The sequence below is a fragment of the Mytilus edulis genome, unplaced genomic scaffold, assembly GCF_963676685.1.
Source record: "Mytilus edulis unplaced genomic scaffold, xbMytEdul2.2 SCAFFOLD_799, whole genome shotgun sequence".
Classification (NCBI taxonomy): Eukaryota; Metazoa; Mollusca; class Bivalvia; order Mytilida; family Mytilidae; genus Mytilus; species Mytilus edulis.
The window spans coordinates 243-16,163 of NW_027268877.1; the positions used below are offsets into that span (position 1 = coordinate 243).

The following is a 15,921-nucleotide window of genomic DNA, read 5'->3' on the forward strand; positions in this document are numbered from 1 at the left end:
CAATAATTAATAAGTTCCAGTTCGACGGGTTCAAACAGAAAGATTTGAAAGCAGTGTATCTTAGGCATGACTTTATCAGATGACAAAACTAATACTAAAATAAGGCTTGCGCATAGTTATATATTTTAATTCAGTCACGGACCCGCGATATCACGGGTGTGTTCTAGTTATATTTATATTTCAGCACTCATTATTCACGTTTCAATTATCTTCACTCCCCCATTCCTTAAGGTGGTACCCAACACTTTAACAAACTAATTTGGCTCGTTTAATTTTCTTAAAATTTTGACAAAGTATTTACTTTGACCCTTTGACAAAAATATAAAAAATTTAAACCAACAGTTCAATCAGAAAAATTACACTGGTTATATAGCAGTTTGACAAACACTCATTTTAATCATTGAGAAGCTTAATATTCCCTTTAAGAACACAACGTCATTAAAACGTTCTGTTGATTTTACAGAGTTATCTCCCTGTAGTGTTAGGTACCACCTTAAGTCTAATTTTTGTTAATCTCTATTCTGTACATCCCCTCATCACAAGAACTATACTTACTTAAAAATTTCCGGAAGAAATCAACCATTTGATCAGCTGATTTGGCATCGAGGAAAGGTTTTAGCTCTCCTAAGACTTTCATTGCAAACTTGTGGATTACCTCCGTTAAATTAAGAGGAAAGTCTTTATTTAGTACTTTATCAATCGACTGGCGGTCTTTGTCCCCTTTGCCTTCTTTTTGTAAAATATTCTTCAAAGATTCACCAATATGTTGAAATAGAATGTTCTCTTCACTGAAATTTCAAAATAAAACGGTAATCAAAAATGTTTAAGGGGAAAAAAAATTTAACCGAAAGTTATGTGGAGTAAAACATTTCTCCACTGCCTTACTAAATAAACAATTTGACAAAATTTACTTATATGTTTGTTAAAAAAATTGTTTAATTACTTGATATTTAGGAAGTCCCGTACTTTTTCCATGATGCATTGCTTAAAAATTCACGAAATATTTAGGAAGTCCCGCATTCGTCACAACTCGGCCGATTCCGTACCTCATAGAAGGAGAGAAACGAAGTCACCCGAGGATTGCCGATTGAGAAGTCCCGTATACTTTTCCCCCATGATGCATTGCTTTAATATTCTTACTATGGTAGATTAACATTTTGCCAGTTGTCTTCGTATATCATCACGATGAAGAAAGGGTCCATACATTCAAACAGAATCTCGTAATCATCCATCGACCATGTCGCTAAATCCACTTTAATCTGCTCCAATGGTACATTAGCCTCGACTTCACCCCTCAAATATTCCATTACATCTCGTAGGTAGCAGGCGATACCTGAAATAAAAGTTACGATTACGGCAGCCATTAAAAATCGTAGGAAGCAGACGACATATGAAATAAAAGTTACGATTACGGTAGCCATTACAAATCTTAGGAAGCAGACGATATATGAAATGAAATTTACGGTAGCCATTACAATAATTAGGAAGCAGACGATATGAAATGAAATTTACGGTAGCCATTACAATAATTAGGAAGCAGACGATATGAAATTAAAGTTACGGTAGCCATTACAAATTTTAGATAGCAGACGATATACGAAATTAAAGTTACGATTACGGTAGCCATTACAAATCTTAGGAAGCAGACGATATATAAAATGAAATTTACGGTAGCCATTACAAATCTTAGGAAGCAGACGATATATGAAATGAAATTTACGGTAGCCATTACAAATCTTAGGAAGCAGACAATATGAAATGAAATTTACGGTAGCCATTACAAATCTTAGGAAGCAGACGATATATGAAATGAAATTTACGTTAGCCATTACAAATCTTAGGAAGCAGACGATATATGAAATAAAAGTTACGGTTACGGTAGCCATTACAAATCTTAGATAGCAGACGATATATGAAATAAAAGTTACGATTACGGTAGCCATTACAAATCTTAGGAAGCAGAAGATATATGAAATAAGAGTTACGGTTACGGTAGCCATTACAAATAAAAAGGTCTTATTTTCTGAAATTGGTACACAATCCATTTAGCAGAGTTTTGTATTTTCCCTTCATCGCTAAAAATGCCGTGTTAATATTTTTAGAGGCAATTGTCTTTGATATTAAATAGATTAAAATAAACTGATTAGGGAAATACTTTATATTTCGGATTATTCTTTTATGGGCTCGAAATGGCTTATACATGTTCAGATTTAATGCTGTCTAAAATAGTGAAGCAACACATAAATTAAAAGCATTTCCACGATAATAAGCAGGCGCAGAGGGTGCAAGAGTTGACATGTTGTATTAAAAAAAAATGTTCACGCAGACATGCATGTCAGAATAACTTTCGTCCGGGTAAAATCTCGATTCAAACATTTGAAAACTTATTTAAAAGACTGTCGGTAAAATGGTAATGATGGAAACAATAATTTGATATTTTTTTTTGGAGGTTCCAATAATAACAAATTCGAGTCGTTTTGTTTCTGTTCAACACACCAATGGTATTTTTTTAAATGCTGAATAAACTCGCCATGGTATTTTGGTTAGTTTGAATACTAGTTCATGTATTTTGGTAACGCTATAACGCATATTGATTATGTTGAAAATCTAACCACCGAAAATATTATCCGGTCATAATTTGTGATATACACATGCGACCTTCACACTTGACTGCACCCACGTGACTATACCTACCATCAAACTGTTCAGTCTCCATGTGGCTGGCTGTATCTTCTCTTAAAACTTTCTTAAGCAATGCCAAAGTTTTAGCAACAAATTGTTCCTTCTTCGATTTGGGGTCCATCATATCTTTTCCACCTTTAGATGGTCCTTGGCCAGGACCTGGTTTGCCCCCAGCACGCTTAGATAGTTCACTTGGTTTTGGTTTCCTACTGGCCCTTCTTTCCTTTTTGCTCCAACGCTCAGATAACAAGGTCCAAGACGCTCAGATAACCAAGGTCCATGACCCGCGGATCTATATGTTCCACGCGATACAGGCTTTTTCATTTTACCAACTGCATCTTGGATGTAAGTCCTTGCTTCAGACATGAATTTGGTTGTAGTATCTTTTAACACATCTGAAATTAAATATTCAATTTACTTTTGATAATAAAAAAAACGTATAATGGTAAAGATTTGAATGCTTTTAAACTATTCAATTTTGGGTCACTTTATAACTTACTGTTAAGTTCTGAACCAAGGCTCTGTGTTGAAGGCCGTACTTGGAGCTATAATTATTTACTTATACAATGGCGACATGGATGGAGAGTTGGTCTCATAGGCACTCACACACTATCTTCTTACGTCTATTAGTATTTAGCATGGGTTTTAGTTAATTTGTAGTGTCTAGAACCAATCTACGATTGATAAAGGAAAATAACTCGAGATGTCTATAGTAGTCTGGTATTACCAATGTTATTTCAACTGATCTGGCGGAGCTTACGTTTTAATTTCCATAATGACACGTCTTTTAGATGTGCGATAAGGATGACCGTTATAAGTAATATGATTTATAATCACCCATCAGCGTCACCAAACAGATATTCAAATGAACCTAGTGCATGATATGGGATGAATATATGGACACTACAATGATGAATTTATCCAGACGCAATTGGCTATAGATGGACTAGTCTTTTAAGAGAACCGTTTAGCCCCGCCCAGTCATGTGAAATAAATCAAGTAATATGTTCGCAGAGTTTACTAACGTTGACTCGTCAGAACATCAATTAATGAAGAAAGTCTAGAAAAGTATAAAAAATAATTCACCGAACAAATTACTTACTGCATTCGTCTGAAGTCGGCAAATTCCGTTACTCCCGTCCAAATAAGCGTATTCACCCAATGATTTCCGATTGTTACTTACCGTACTCATCTGAAGTTGAGAAATTCCGTTCCACTCGTCTGAAATCGGCAAATTCCGTTCCTCCATCCAAATAAGCGTATTCACCCGATGATTTCCAATTGTTACTTACCGTACTCGTCTGAAGTCGGCAGATTCCGTTTCTCAATCTAGAGAGAAGCGTATTCATATTTCGGAATGATACTTACCAATCATCATTTGATTTAATTGCGTCCCTTTGCACTGATATTTTTCTGCCATAATAGCCTGGGAAAATTCCATCATGAAAAGAGCCAAAGCTTTGTCAAGCCCTAGATCGTTCTTCCTGGCCCAGAATTCATCCAAAAGAGGGTCATATAATGCAGCTTCATAACCATACATTTCTGGAAAAAAAACCGAGCGGTTTTACAATGTAATATTTATGAGAATCTGGATGGAAGTGCATTTCAATTACAGTGAAGCCCGTTTAAACCGAACCTCTTTTGCATAGCACCATATCGATCCTTATATGTCAGTTGTATTTTAAAAGACAAATGTTTCTACAAGCTAATGAGCATCAGTTAATGATCTTGTCGGCATTGATTCAACTTAGAATTATTGTCTAATCGGTTGTGAGGTGGAATTTTTGAAAATTCATAAATATTTAAAAAAAAATTTGATTAAATATTTCGTGGAAGGGCAGGCTATATTGTTTTAGTGGTTGAAGACTATAAACCTAATGCCTCGTTCACACGGACAATTAATTCGATTGAATTCGAATCTAATGCGAATCGAATTCGCTAATCGCGTTCACACTCTTCTTTTTTTAATTCGAATTGATTCGAATTAATTAAATTTGAATTCGAATTATCCAATTCTCGTTAGAAATACGCTTTTGTTAATACGAACTAAAAGGTAACGTCGTTTGGACAGTTAAAGCGAATTTGACCCGCATTGTAATTCGAATTTGACGTTAGGACGTAAAACGTTTTGAATGCGAATTAAACCAATACGAATTAGTTAATGCGAATCGAATTCGAATTACGTGTGAACAGCATTAGTTATCGCACACAAAAAATTCTTAATTTTCGAAAATATGCTTTTCATCATCCAACTTGAAAGACTGTCGTCAAGTACTTTTAGTAAAAAAAAATGCTATTCGAACACACCTATTGTTTTTGTGATTCATTAGAAAGGTATTTCACTTGACCCATATATTTCATCTTTTAGTACCGTGATTTGTTAGGTTATAAAGTCAACCTGTAGCTTTGATGTATAAAAATGATAGAATCTGAAGCGAGATGATGCAAATATTCTTGCATTGTACGTTTTCAAGAATATTCAACTCAAACACGCCCCAATATAAAAAGGTGCACTCGATTGGATAAAGGCAGATGTGGTGTGAGTGCCAATGAGACAACTCTCCATCCAAATAACAATTTAAAAAAGTAAACCATTATAGGTTAAAGTACGGCCTCGATTCTCTGTTTTCGATACAATTTATACCCATTTTTTAGAATTTTATCTCGAGTCGCACAATGGAAGGGCAGACACGAAAATTACTGAACTTATAGATTTATATGTTCTCCGTCCGTGGTATTTAAAAAAAAAATAGGAGGTTATGCATTTTCTACATCCAAAGTGATAGATGCCCATGTCGTCGACTTGATATCTAATTGTTCTAAATAAAACACTACGTAATTGATAAGAAAATTGACATTTTATTTGTTTCTATTAATTTTTAATTTTTTTGTTACTATAGTAAATATTACAGTACGCACTTATCGCCTTCTCCAACAAAGAGCTTAGATTCTTTTGTTCTATTTCAACCGGGTTCCCGCTCGATACAATTTGATATGACGGTGCTTCAGAAAATGTTGGTTTATACAGGTTTTAGCTTTATGCTGGATTCAATATAGGGAGCTACCATTTGATTTTTATAGGGGGGCTAGGATGAAATTTGATAAAAATAGGCAGGACAGGAGTTTTGAGTAAAAAAAAAGGCAGGATGAGACACTTGCAAAAAAAAAGAAGTCAGGACGACAATTTAGGTAAAAAAAAGTCAGAATAAACTAAAACAAAAAAGACAGGACCGAACAGAGTGAAAAATAAAAAGGCAGGACAGAGACTACAGCTAAAAAAAAAATGCGGGACAAGTTTTCATCCTAGCCCCCCCCCCCCCCCTTAAAATCAAATGGTAGCTCCCTTAGCCAAGTTTCACTCTATTACTTTCCGCCCCCATACACGTACTTCAGTTTGGATAATTGAACACATTTTATTTCCGTTAGTTTTTCGAAGGCAAATAAATGACTATGCATCTTTTTGTGAAGAGTATAATCTTTTCGATTGATTATTTACATCCAGTGACAACTATTTCAAACATTTTCAGGACGATAATTTGTTGTTTTGACGTAAAAGGGTTATTTGATGTTTGTCTTGATAAAAAAGACAAATGATCCTTAAAGGAAATTTAGTAAAATATTGAACGCGTTGTTTTATATACATGCACATGTAGGTCGTAAAAAGAATAAAACCGCGAGTTTTAGTTCGAGCTTAATATAACTGTACCCCTATTTTTGACATTTTCACATATTTTTTTCGGTCCGTTTTAATGGCATTTGATGAGACTAATAAAAGCGAGAAGATTAACTAGGTTTAAAACCAGGTTTAATTCACCATTTTCTACATACGAACATGTCTGTACCAAGTCGGGAATATGACAGTTATCCATTAATTTGATATGATTGACCTTTTAATTTTGTTATTTGATTAGATTTTCCTGAAGAGTTCAGTATTTGTTATTTTTTTTTAGCTATATAGAGCATAGCTATATAGAGCAAACATTGTTGGAAATATTTTGCATGTATTACACAATAAACAATGCTTTCAAATTTGTGCCAATAAGATTTAAAAATCCTGGATGTCACTCAGCTTTAAACATTTAAGCCCAAAAATCATTCTACAACCCCCCCTTTTCCTTTTTCTAGTTCATATCCCTAAACTTAAAAATGCATACGTTATATCTTGGTTCCATATGCAATCACATATAGTTTGAATAATATCTTAGAAATTTCTGAACACTCGTCTATCCCGACCTTTAAATATCACCTACGATCAACTGAACTTATGAACGAGGAGACCTTAAAAGAACTGGAACTGTCAATGAACTGAGTTGTCTCATTGGCAATCATATCACATCTTTTATATGGACCATTAAAAGAAGTAACTGGACCATTTTAAAGCAGCAACTTGACCATTATGGACCATTAAAAGAAGTAACTGGACCATTTAAAGAAGCAACTGGACCATTTTAAAAAGCCAATGGACCATTTAAAGATCCTGACTATTTAAAGCAACTGGACCATTTAACGAACCGGGACCATTTAAAGAAGCAACTGGACTATTTAAAGAAGCAACTGGACCATTTAAAGAAGCAACTGGACCATTTAAAGAAGCAACTGGACCATTTAAAGAAGCAACTGGACCATTTAAAGAAGCAACTGGACCATTTAAAGAAGCAACTGGACCATTTAAAGAAGCAACTGGACCATTTAAAGAAGCAACTGGACCAATTAAAAAGCCAATGGACCATTTAAAGATCCTGACCATTTAAAGCAACTGGACCATTTAACGAACCGGACCATTTAAAGAACCGGACCATTTAAAGAAGCAACTGGACTATTTAAAGAAGCAACTGGACCATTTAAAGAAGCAACTGGACCATTTAAAGAAGCAGCTGGACCATTTAAAGAAGCAACTGGACCATTTAAAGAAGCAGCTGGACCATTTAAAGAAGCAACTGGACCATTTAAAGAAGCAACTGGACCATTTAAAGAAGCAACTGGACCATTTAAAGAAGCAACTGGACCATTTAAAGAAGCAACTGGACCATTTAAAGAAGCAACTGGACCATTTAAAGAAGCAACTGGACCAATTAAAAAGCCAATGGACCATTTAAAGATCCTGACCATTTAAAGCAACTGGACCATTTAACGAACCGGACCATTTAACGAACCGGACCATTTAAAGAAGCAACTGGACTATTTAAAGAAGCAACTGGACCATTTAAAGAAGCAACTGGACCATTTAAAGAAGCAGCTGGACCATTTAAAGAAGCAACTGGACCATTTAGGACCATTAAAAGAAGCAACTGCACTATTAAAAGAACCAATTTGACCATTTTAAAAAGCCAATGGACCATTTAAAGATCCTGACCATTTAAAGCAACTGGACCATTTAACGAACCGGAACATTTAAAGAACCGGATCATTTAAAGAACTGGACCATTTAAAGAAGCAACTGGACCATTTAAGAAGCAACTGGACATTTAAAGAACCAACTGGACCATTTTAAGAATAGGGACCATTTTAAGAATAGGGACCATTTAAAGAACCAACTGGACCATTTAAAGAATAGGACCATCTAAAGAACCACAGGACCATTATGGACAATTAAAAGTAGCATCTTCACTATTAAAAGAACCCATTGGACCATTTTAAAAATCAACAGGACCATTGAAAGAACCATTGGACCATTTTAAAAAGCAACAGGACTATTAAAAGAACCCATTGAACCATTTTAAAAAGCAACAGGACCATTTAAAGAACCCATTGGACCATTTTAAAAAGCAAGGACCATTAAAAGAGCCCATTGGACCATAAAAAGAACCATTGGACCATAAAAAGAACCGGACAATTTAAAGAACTTTAAGAACCGGTCCATTTAAAGAACCAACGGGACTATTTTAAGAACCAACCGGACCATTTAAAGAACCAACAGTACCATTTAAAGAACCAACAGGACCATTTAAAATACTTTAAAGAACCAACAGGACCAATTAAAGAACTTTAAAGAACCGGACCATTTAAAGAACCAACGGAACTATTTTAAGAACCAAACCATTTCAAGAACCAATTGGACCATTTAAAGGAACACGACCATTTAAGGAACAGGACCATTTAAAGAACTTACCTTTGCTCTCAGTTTTAGGAAATCCTCTGAACAATGATAGCAGTTTATAAAAAGGAGGATCGGCACATGTATACGACTCCTCAGATCCTGATCCATTTTCGTCAGATCCATAGTAATTTTCGTCAGATCCTGATCCATTTTCGTCAGATCCATAGTAATTTTCGTCAGATCCTGATCCACTGGTTATGCTCTCTTCTCTACGTGTAACAGAGTTCTGCGAATAGAAAAATCGTTGTACAGAACGGATGGCGCTCCAGTCGGTTTGGGGAAAAGTTCCACCGAGTCCTCAACGCTGGATGGTGCTCCAGTCGGTTTGGGAAAAAGTTCATCGAGTCCTCAACGCTGGATGGTGCTCCAGTCGGTTTGGGAAAAAGTTCCATCGAGTCCTCAACGCTGGATGGTGCTCCAGTCGGTTTGGGAAAAAGTTCCATCGAGTCCTCAACGCTTGGGTCCTCATTAACCTCCCCAGTTTCCTCACCGCTTGGTCCAGGTGTAACTAGTCCAGAGGCCTCATCGCCAGGTAATACTTCCCAAGTTTCTCCAGATGATCCCAGGTCACTTTCGACAGATGCTGGTCGTACAGTAACAGATGGCGCTTTAGTTGGTTTGCGTCCTTTAGATCGAAAAACCAAACCAAAAGCTGAAATATTTATAAAAAAAATACTTAGAAAAAATCTGTACGGACTTTTCATGAACCTGAATAAAATAAAAATATGATTAAAAGCATCAACCGTAACATCTTTACTTATACAGTGAAACCCGTTTAAACCGAACCTCTTCTGATCTTGAACACTTTGTTTGGTTTTGGCTGATGTTCGGTTTTATTAGGTTCACATTGGCAATCACACCACATCTTTATTACATGTATATGTTAAATAAAACCCGATGATTTCACATTTTTTATTTTAAACAAAATAGTTCCTACGCATAGCTGCATCTTTGTCAATTGAGGGTATATTTGGGTAGTCGTAGTTACAAATGAAAGCTTGGAAACTTGGGATCACTGTAGAACCCTTGTTGAAAGATTTATTTGAATAATAAAAAAGTATATGGAGTTCATTTGTCTTGTGGATAGTTGTCTCATTGGCAATCATACCACATCTTTTTTATATTTTGATAGAAGTGTTGTTCAAATCAGAAGTTGCTGTTTTTGTACTTTCAAACTTCAGGAACCAGTACGTTCTAGTATGCAATTAAAAGGTATGTCGAATTTTGCAGCACAAGCCAGGATAAGGTACCGTTTTGACATGAAATAACTGCCACTTTATTTGAAGCCATTCATGCTTGAAATTGCAGAATTTAACATAGAAAGCAATAGGGCTATAAATTAGTGATGTTATACCTAAATGAAAAGCAGTCCCTCATTTGAGTAATCATTTGGTCGTTCTAGAAAAATTTAATTTTCATAACGAGTTTCTTAAATTGGTACACATTATAAGAATATAGTTCTTTGGAAGTTATACCAGTTTCTATCAAATTGTGTCATTTTTACAGCTAATTTCTTAATGCTTGTAGAGTAAAACTTTGGTTGGCTTGCTTGCTTTGTTTGAACAATTTTATATTCAAGCTTTGTAATTAAGATTGACATCTCTAAACAATATATATGACATACTTAAACCTATATATATCATATTTAAATTTAATCGGACATTATCCTAATATAATTGTACAATATACAAACAAAGCAAAGAAGCTAACCAAAGTCTTCCTCTACCTGCATTAGGAAATTAGCTAAAGTGGAAAAGACCCATTTAAGGTTCATTATAACCTTTTTATTGAATATGGCCGTATTTACACTACACATTTTACTCGAGTACACAAACCTGTACACCTACACAAGTTGAGATATGGCAGGACCAAGATAATTAAATACTGAATGCATTTTATGATTCAGAAAATTATATGAACTTTTCTGGATTTTGCTATTCATATTTTTTTCTGCAGAAGGTCACGGCAAAAATAAACTAAGTTGGGAAAACGTTTGAGAAGCTCTCCTCATATAATCAATGTTGTGAGTAGTATCGATTTGAATGGACACTAGACACCTGTAAACAATAGGTGATTTAAACTAACTGAGTGGACCGCATCAAATGAAACTCGTTTTGTTTGTTTATTTTGCCATCGTCTGCAGACTGAAAAAAATGCACATCAAAATCTACGTAAGCAATTAATTTTCTGAAACAGACTTCATATGACTTTTATATATCTACGTCCTGCCAGGTCTTAAATTTCCTAGATGCATTAGTTTGTATTTAAAGTAGGGTGTAAAAACGGCCATATTTTTCAATTCCTTCAGATGAAGCTTAAAGAAAACTTAGTTTAAAGCACTATCTAATGACATTAGAGTAATCATTTAAATGGTAGTGCACAAAAAAATCATTACTGAGTAGACTAAAACAGTACACAGCTTCATGGAAAATGCCACAAATTTTCCAAACAATAAACAGACCCATCGTGATTAACTCTACAAGCCTATGGCTATGAAATTTTCAAGGTTTGACCCTCTAGAAATCCCTAATAAAAAATCTTAATTCTTTGGTTTAATAACCTTTTTTTATAAATTTGTGCCATTTTAAGTAAAAAGACCCATTAAAGAAAATGTGTTTTAATAAGCACTATCAAATGACTCAAATGAGGGATTGTTACTCATTTTGGGAATAGTTCCCCATCTAGTCGCTCGTCCTCAACCGACTGAATAATTCCCCTTCCCCTTTAAAAAGAAACGAAATTCATTGTTTAAGAACGGACCAAGACTCTCTCATACAGAATACTAATTCATCAATAATATAACGATTTTATTTTATAGTTAATTCCCTAATTCATGTAGAGTAAGACTTTGGATAGCTTGCTTGCTTTGTATACAGTGAAATTGTTATTGGGATAACCATGATAACATTTGATCAAATTATCCATTTACACAATAAAGCAAGCTAGCCAGCCAAGTCTTATTCTACAAGCATTACGAAATTAGCTCTAATTAATAAGATTCAAACTATTTTTAACAAAATGGTAGCGATAACAAACTTTCTTAATTAAACTATAATTTTAAGACCTACCTTCAACGAAGCACAAGACTAATATAACTCCACACAAGTTCAACTTCATACTGGACGGTGAGTGGCGAAACAGGATTGTTTTACTCTTATATAGTACCCTTTCAAATGCTCTGCACGTGATTTGCACTTTAGATTTGGCGCGAACTATTTTTTGACGGCTAAAACGGGTTCTACGGCATACTATTTTAAAAGACCAATGAAAAGAGTTTAATAACATTTCGCTAATGCGTGATTCTGTTTTAACTATTCAATAAATTTGTATAATCAAAATTAAACTATCTAAATTTTAGTATAAAGAAATTTTAAATCGATCACAATTTTTTGAATAACAGTAAAACAATACATTTTTCTCTCTTAGGTAATCAAATAATTTTATCCCAAAAGTTGACTGTAAATTTTGTTCTAACTTTTTGTCAATAAATAAACAATAATTCAGATTTTTTTAATTCCTTTTCTTCTATATATTTATTGATTTGGAATCAAGCAAACACAAAACATCTCCGACCCCCTTTTCCCCTTAAAAAACATGCAAATTGCAGACCCCCCTTAAAAATAAATTCGAAAACGATGAGATTAAACAATTTCATAAAACGAAAAAAAAATCCATCTGTTCACTGTTGTTAGATACTTTTTAATGCAACATACATTTTAAATTTGTAAAATAGAAAAAGCGTATCCATTTTGTTTTAAAATCTATAAGATGTAAGTTTCTTTTGTTGTAGCAGGCGTGGATCCAGGGGCTGGAACCCCACTTTTTTCGACGATCAATGAATTTGAATGGGGACATGTAGTTGGAACCCTCCCCTTTTGTCCTGGGTTAGGACCCCTTTTAAAATGGCTGTATCCGCTCCTGTTGTAGTCTGCTCTTTGGTCGGATTGTATTCCCTTTGACATATACCCAATTTCTATTTCTATTCTCAATTTTATGAAAAAAAAGACCTTTAACCAAACTAAGGGGATTGTTTTTTTATCCTCAATTTGACGTAAAAATAAATACTCTGGTCAAGCAAATGACAAAAACAATACTCGAATACTTTTCCTCACAATACCTTATACAGTTAAATTTTGAAAAAAAGATAATCCGATTGATTGCATAGAAGCACTAAAATAAAAATCTGTCAAACATAGGCCAACACTGAACAGAATTTTTATTTCAGAATAGGTTCGGTTCAAAAAGGTTAAACCGGCCTGTAGTGAAAGAGCTACAGTTGTCACATTGGCAATTATACCACATCTTCTTTTTTTTTTATATAATCACTGTATTCGGTGTTCCTGTTCTTTCTTCTGTTGTTTTTCTTTCGGTTATGCTTGTTTGTAAGCTACCCAGAATAAAATGTGTTTTGTCAGGTACGAAGGGGACCTATAAAGTGTAAAACGAATTAGAAACGGAACGAGAGAAAAAAACCGAAACGAAACAAAACTGCAAAATAAACAAAAGCGTATTAAAACGAAATAATTATTTGTTTTTATGATTTTAACTTTAATCTCTGCCATATATCTTATAATACAATATATTTAAATCAGGGGCGTAGCTGCCGTTAATGCATGCACTTTAGACACGTGCCTACACATTTTTTTCTCACAAATGTATTTTTATTAAAAAAAACCCAATGTAATCTGAAGATTACGGAAGCGTATTTGGGCCATCCTTTTATTATTTTATATTTTAAATTGTCACCCCAGTTTTTGGTGGGGTTCGTGTTGCTTATTCTTCAGTTTTAAAGGTTGTTTGAAGTGTACTATTGTTTGTATGTTTTTTTTTATTTATGAGTTGGACTGTCCCTCTGGTATCTTTCCAGTGGCGGATCCAGCCATTTTAAAAAGGGGGGGGGGGGGGGGGGGTCCCAACTCAGAGTAAAAAGGGGTGGGGTTCCAACTATACGCTCCCATTCAAATGCATTGATCGTCCAAAAAAAGGGGGTGTTCCAACCCCCGGAACCCCCCTCCCTGGATCCGCCACTGCTTTCGTCCCTCTTTTATGTATTTTATCAACTTAAAACAATTGTTTATTTTCGAATGTTAAAAAAACTACGAATTCTAATTGAATATTTCATTGAAAGTCAGACTAAAAGATTTCAGAGGTTGGTGGTGGCTAATTACCATAGATACAACAAACAAAAAAAGTTTTTTTCAAAAAGTAATTATGCACACAAAAATTAGACTTCCTTAATTAAAAGTTTGTCGTCAAGTACCTTCAGTAAAATATTGTTACTCTATAATGGTACAGTTATTTATTAATGGTATAACATCAACCTATAGCCTCAATAGAATCTGAAGCGAAAATGTTTGCTTTAAACGTGTTCAGGACAAATCCTTGAAGTCAAACACGCCTCAATATAGAAAGGTGTTCCCGATTTTTTCTATGAAACCATTGCCCATTTCTAGGAATTAAAAAAAAATGTTGCTACTCACTACTGGCAGAGTTGCAAATTAATGCTGATAGATCAATCTTTAATTTATCTGTTGACGATGACGAAATTTATGCTAATACACAAAAAATATCAACATATATTTGCGCCAACCATAATCGACTTTATTTTATTGAAAATTGGTCTTTGACATTTTATAAATACAATGAAACCTGTATAAACCGAACCTCTTCGGGACTTAACATTGTGTTAGGTTTTGCCGATGTTCTGTTTTATTGGATGCACAACAAATACAACTATGACGGTGCTTAAGAACATGTTTGGTTTATACTGGTTTTCGGTTGATGCAGGATTCGTTTTAGCCAGGTTTCACTGTATATCAAAGCTCCATTCTATGATTTAAGTACATAAAAACACGTTTAGATGATTTTATACTAGTTTTTTTTTTGTTTTTTTTTTTGGGGGGGGGGGCTTTTATAGCTTGTTGTTCGATAAGAGCCAAAGCTCCGTGTTGAAGGCCGTACCTTAACCTAGAACGGTTTAATTTTATAAATTGTTACTTGTTACACGCCTACAGTTGTATATGAGTAGATAGCAATCTTTTCTCACACACACACACGCCTACAGATGTATACGAGTAGATAGCAATATTTTCTCATACACATACACGCCTACACATGTATATGAGTAGATCCATATAATACCAATGGTCGTGTCTTTATTTCGATGTGACTATAGGGACCGATGTTCGGACTCCTTGTTTTTTTTACCTACGATGAAGGGATACTCATGTTCAAGTCTTTGGCTTGTTCCGAATAGGGGATGAGCGCGCGACCTCCTACAAAGGACTTCTGAGGCTGTGAATTAATTTGTTCTTCCTTGCTTAATGATGCACATTGGTGATATTAGGTACTTTTTGTTAGATGCTTGATATTCTTTGTGTTTTCCGACGATCAAGGGATACCAGTTTTCAAGTCTTTCGTGTAATCCGACTAGGGGTCGAGCGCTCAACCCCCTACAAAGGACCTGTAAATAAGAAATGACTATGCAGTATGGGTTTTGGTCATTGTTGAAGGCCGTACGGTGATCTGTAGTTGTTAATTTCTGTGTTATTTTGGTATTTTGTGGAGAGAGTTGTCTCATTGGCAATCATACCGCATCTTTTTTTTTTATATTTAGTTGTATGCGTTAGTAAGGCAGCAATCTAACAACATTCTACATATGCCTCTTTTGTACATTTGAATCTCGATCAGTGGCGGATCCAGCCATTTTATAAAGGGGGGTTACTAACCCAGGACAAAAGGGGGGGGGGGGTTCCAACTATATGTCCCCATTCAAATGCATTGATCGGCTAAAAAAAAGGGGCTTAACCCCCGGAACGCCCCCCCCCCCCCCCCCCCCCCCCCCCCTGGATCCGCCACTGTCGATCGTTGAAATGGAAAAGAGTACATTTTGTAAAAGAAAACATAAAACCTTCTGTTCTTGATTCAACTGATTTTAATACAAATATACAAATGAATGGCATCATAAAATTGTGATCGGAACAGACACAACATTCCGTACACGCGATATCATGCACCATGATTTTTTAAAATTTGAATGGGCTGCAGAAAACGATGCAAGCTTCAAAATGAGAAAACTAGTAAATACGTCGTTATTGAGGGACACAATGTGCATCTCCGAAAGTGTCATTCATACAATGAAC

General features: G+C 35.0%; 1 protein-coding gene across 2 annotated transcripts; it reads right to left on the bottom strand.

Moving 5' to 3' along the window:
* Positions 1-484: 484 nt before the first annotated feature.
* Positions 485-11,997, bottom strand: LOC139508988 (uncharacterized). 2 transcript variants are annotated; one of them, XM_071296045.1, is made up of 6 exons: positions 11,848-11,994; positions 8,792-9,431; positions 4,051-4,224; positions 2,695-3,077; positions 1,141-1,333; positions 485-788 (listed from the first exon to the last, which is right to left on the bottom strand). In XM_071296045.1, the coding sequence occupies exons 4-6, from the start codon at positions 2,804-2,806 to the stop codon at positions 500-502; spliced, it is 594 nt and encodes a 197-aa protein (XP_071152146.1). In that variant the 5' UTR covers positions 2,807-3,077; positions 4,051-4,224; positions 8,792-9,431; positions 11,848-11,994; the 3' UTR covers positions 485-499. The 2 variants fall into 2 exon arrangements, 1 of the variants encoding a protein (XP_071152146.1); XR_011661493.1 differs by lacking the exons at positions 485-788; positions 1,141-1,333 and having other exon boundaries at positions 2,701-3,077; positions 11,848-11,997.
* Positions 11,998-15,921: the final 3,924 nt, after the last annotated feature.

Bases quoted from the DNA above. Each gene is read 5' to 3' on its own strand.
- LOC139508988 (XM_071296045.1), bottom strand. From the start codon at position 2,806: ATGATGGACCCCAAATCGAAGAAGGAACAATTTGTTGCTAAAACTTTG. The intron at 1,334-2,694 runs GTAGGTATAGTC...CTTTTATTTCAG, and splicing joins GGAGACTGAACAGTTTGATG to GTATCGCCTGCTACCTACGA. The intron at 789-1,140 runs GTAAGAATATTA...TTGAAATTTCAG, and splicing joins CAAAATGTTAATCTACCATA to TGAAGAGAACATTCTATTTC.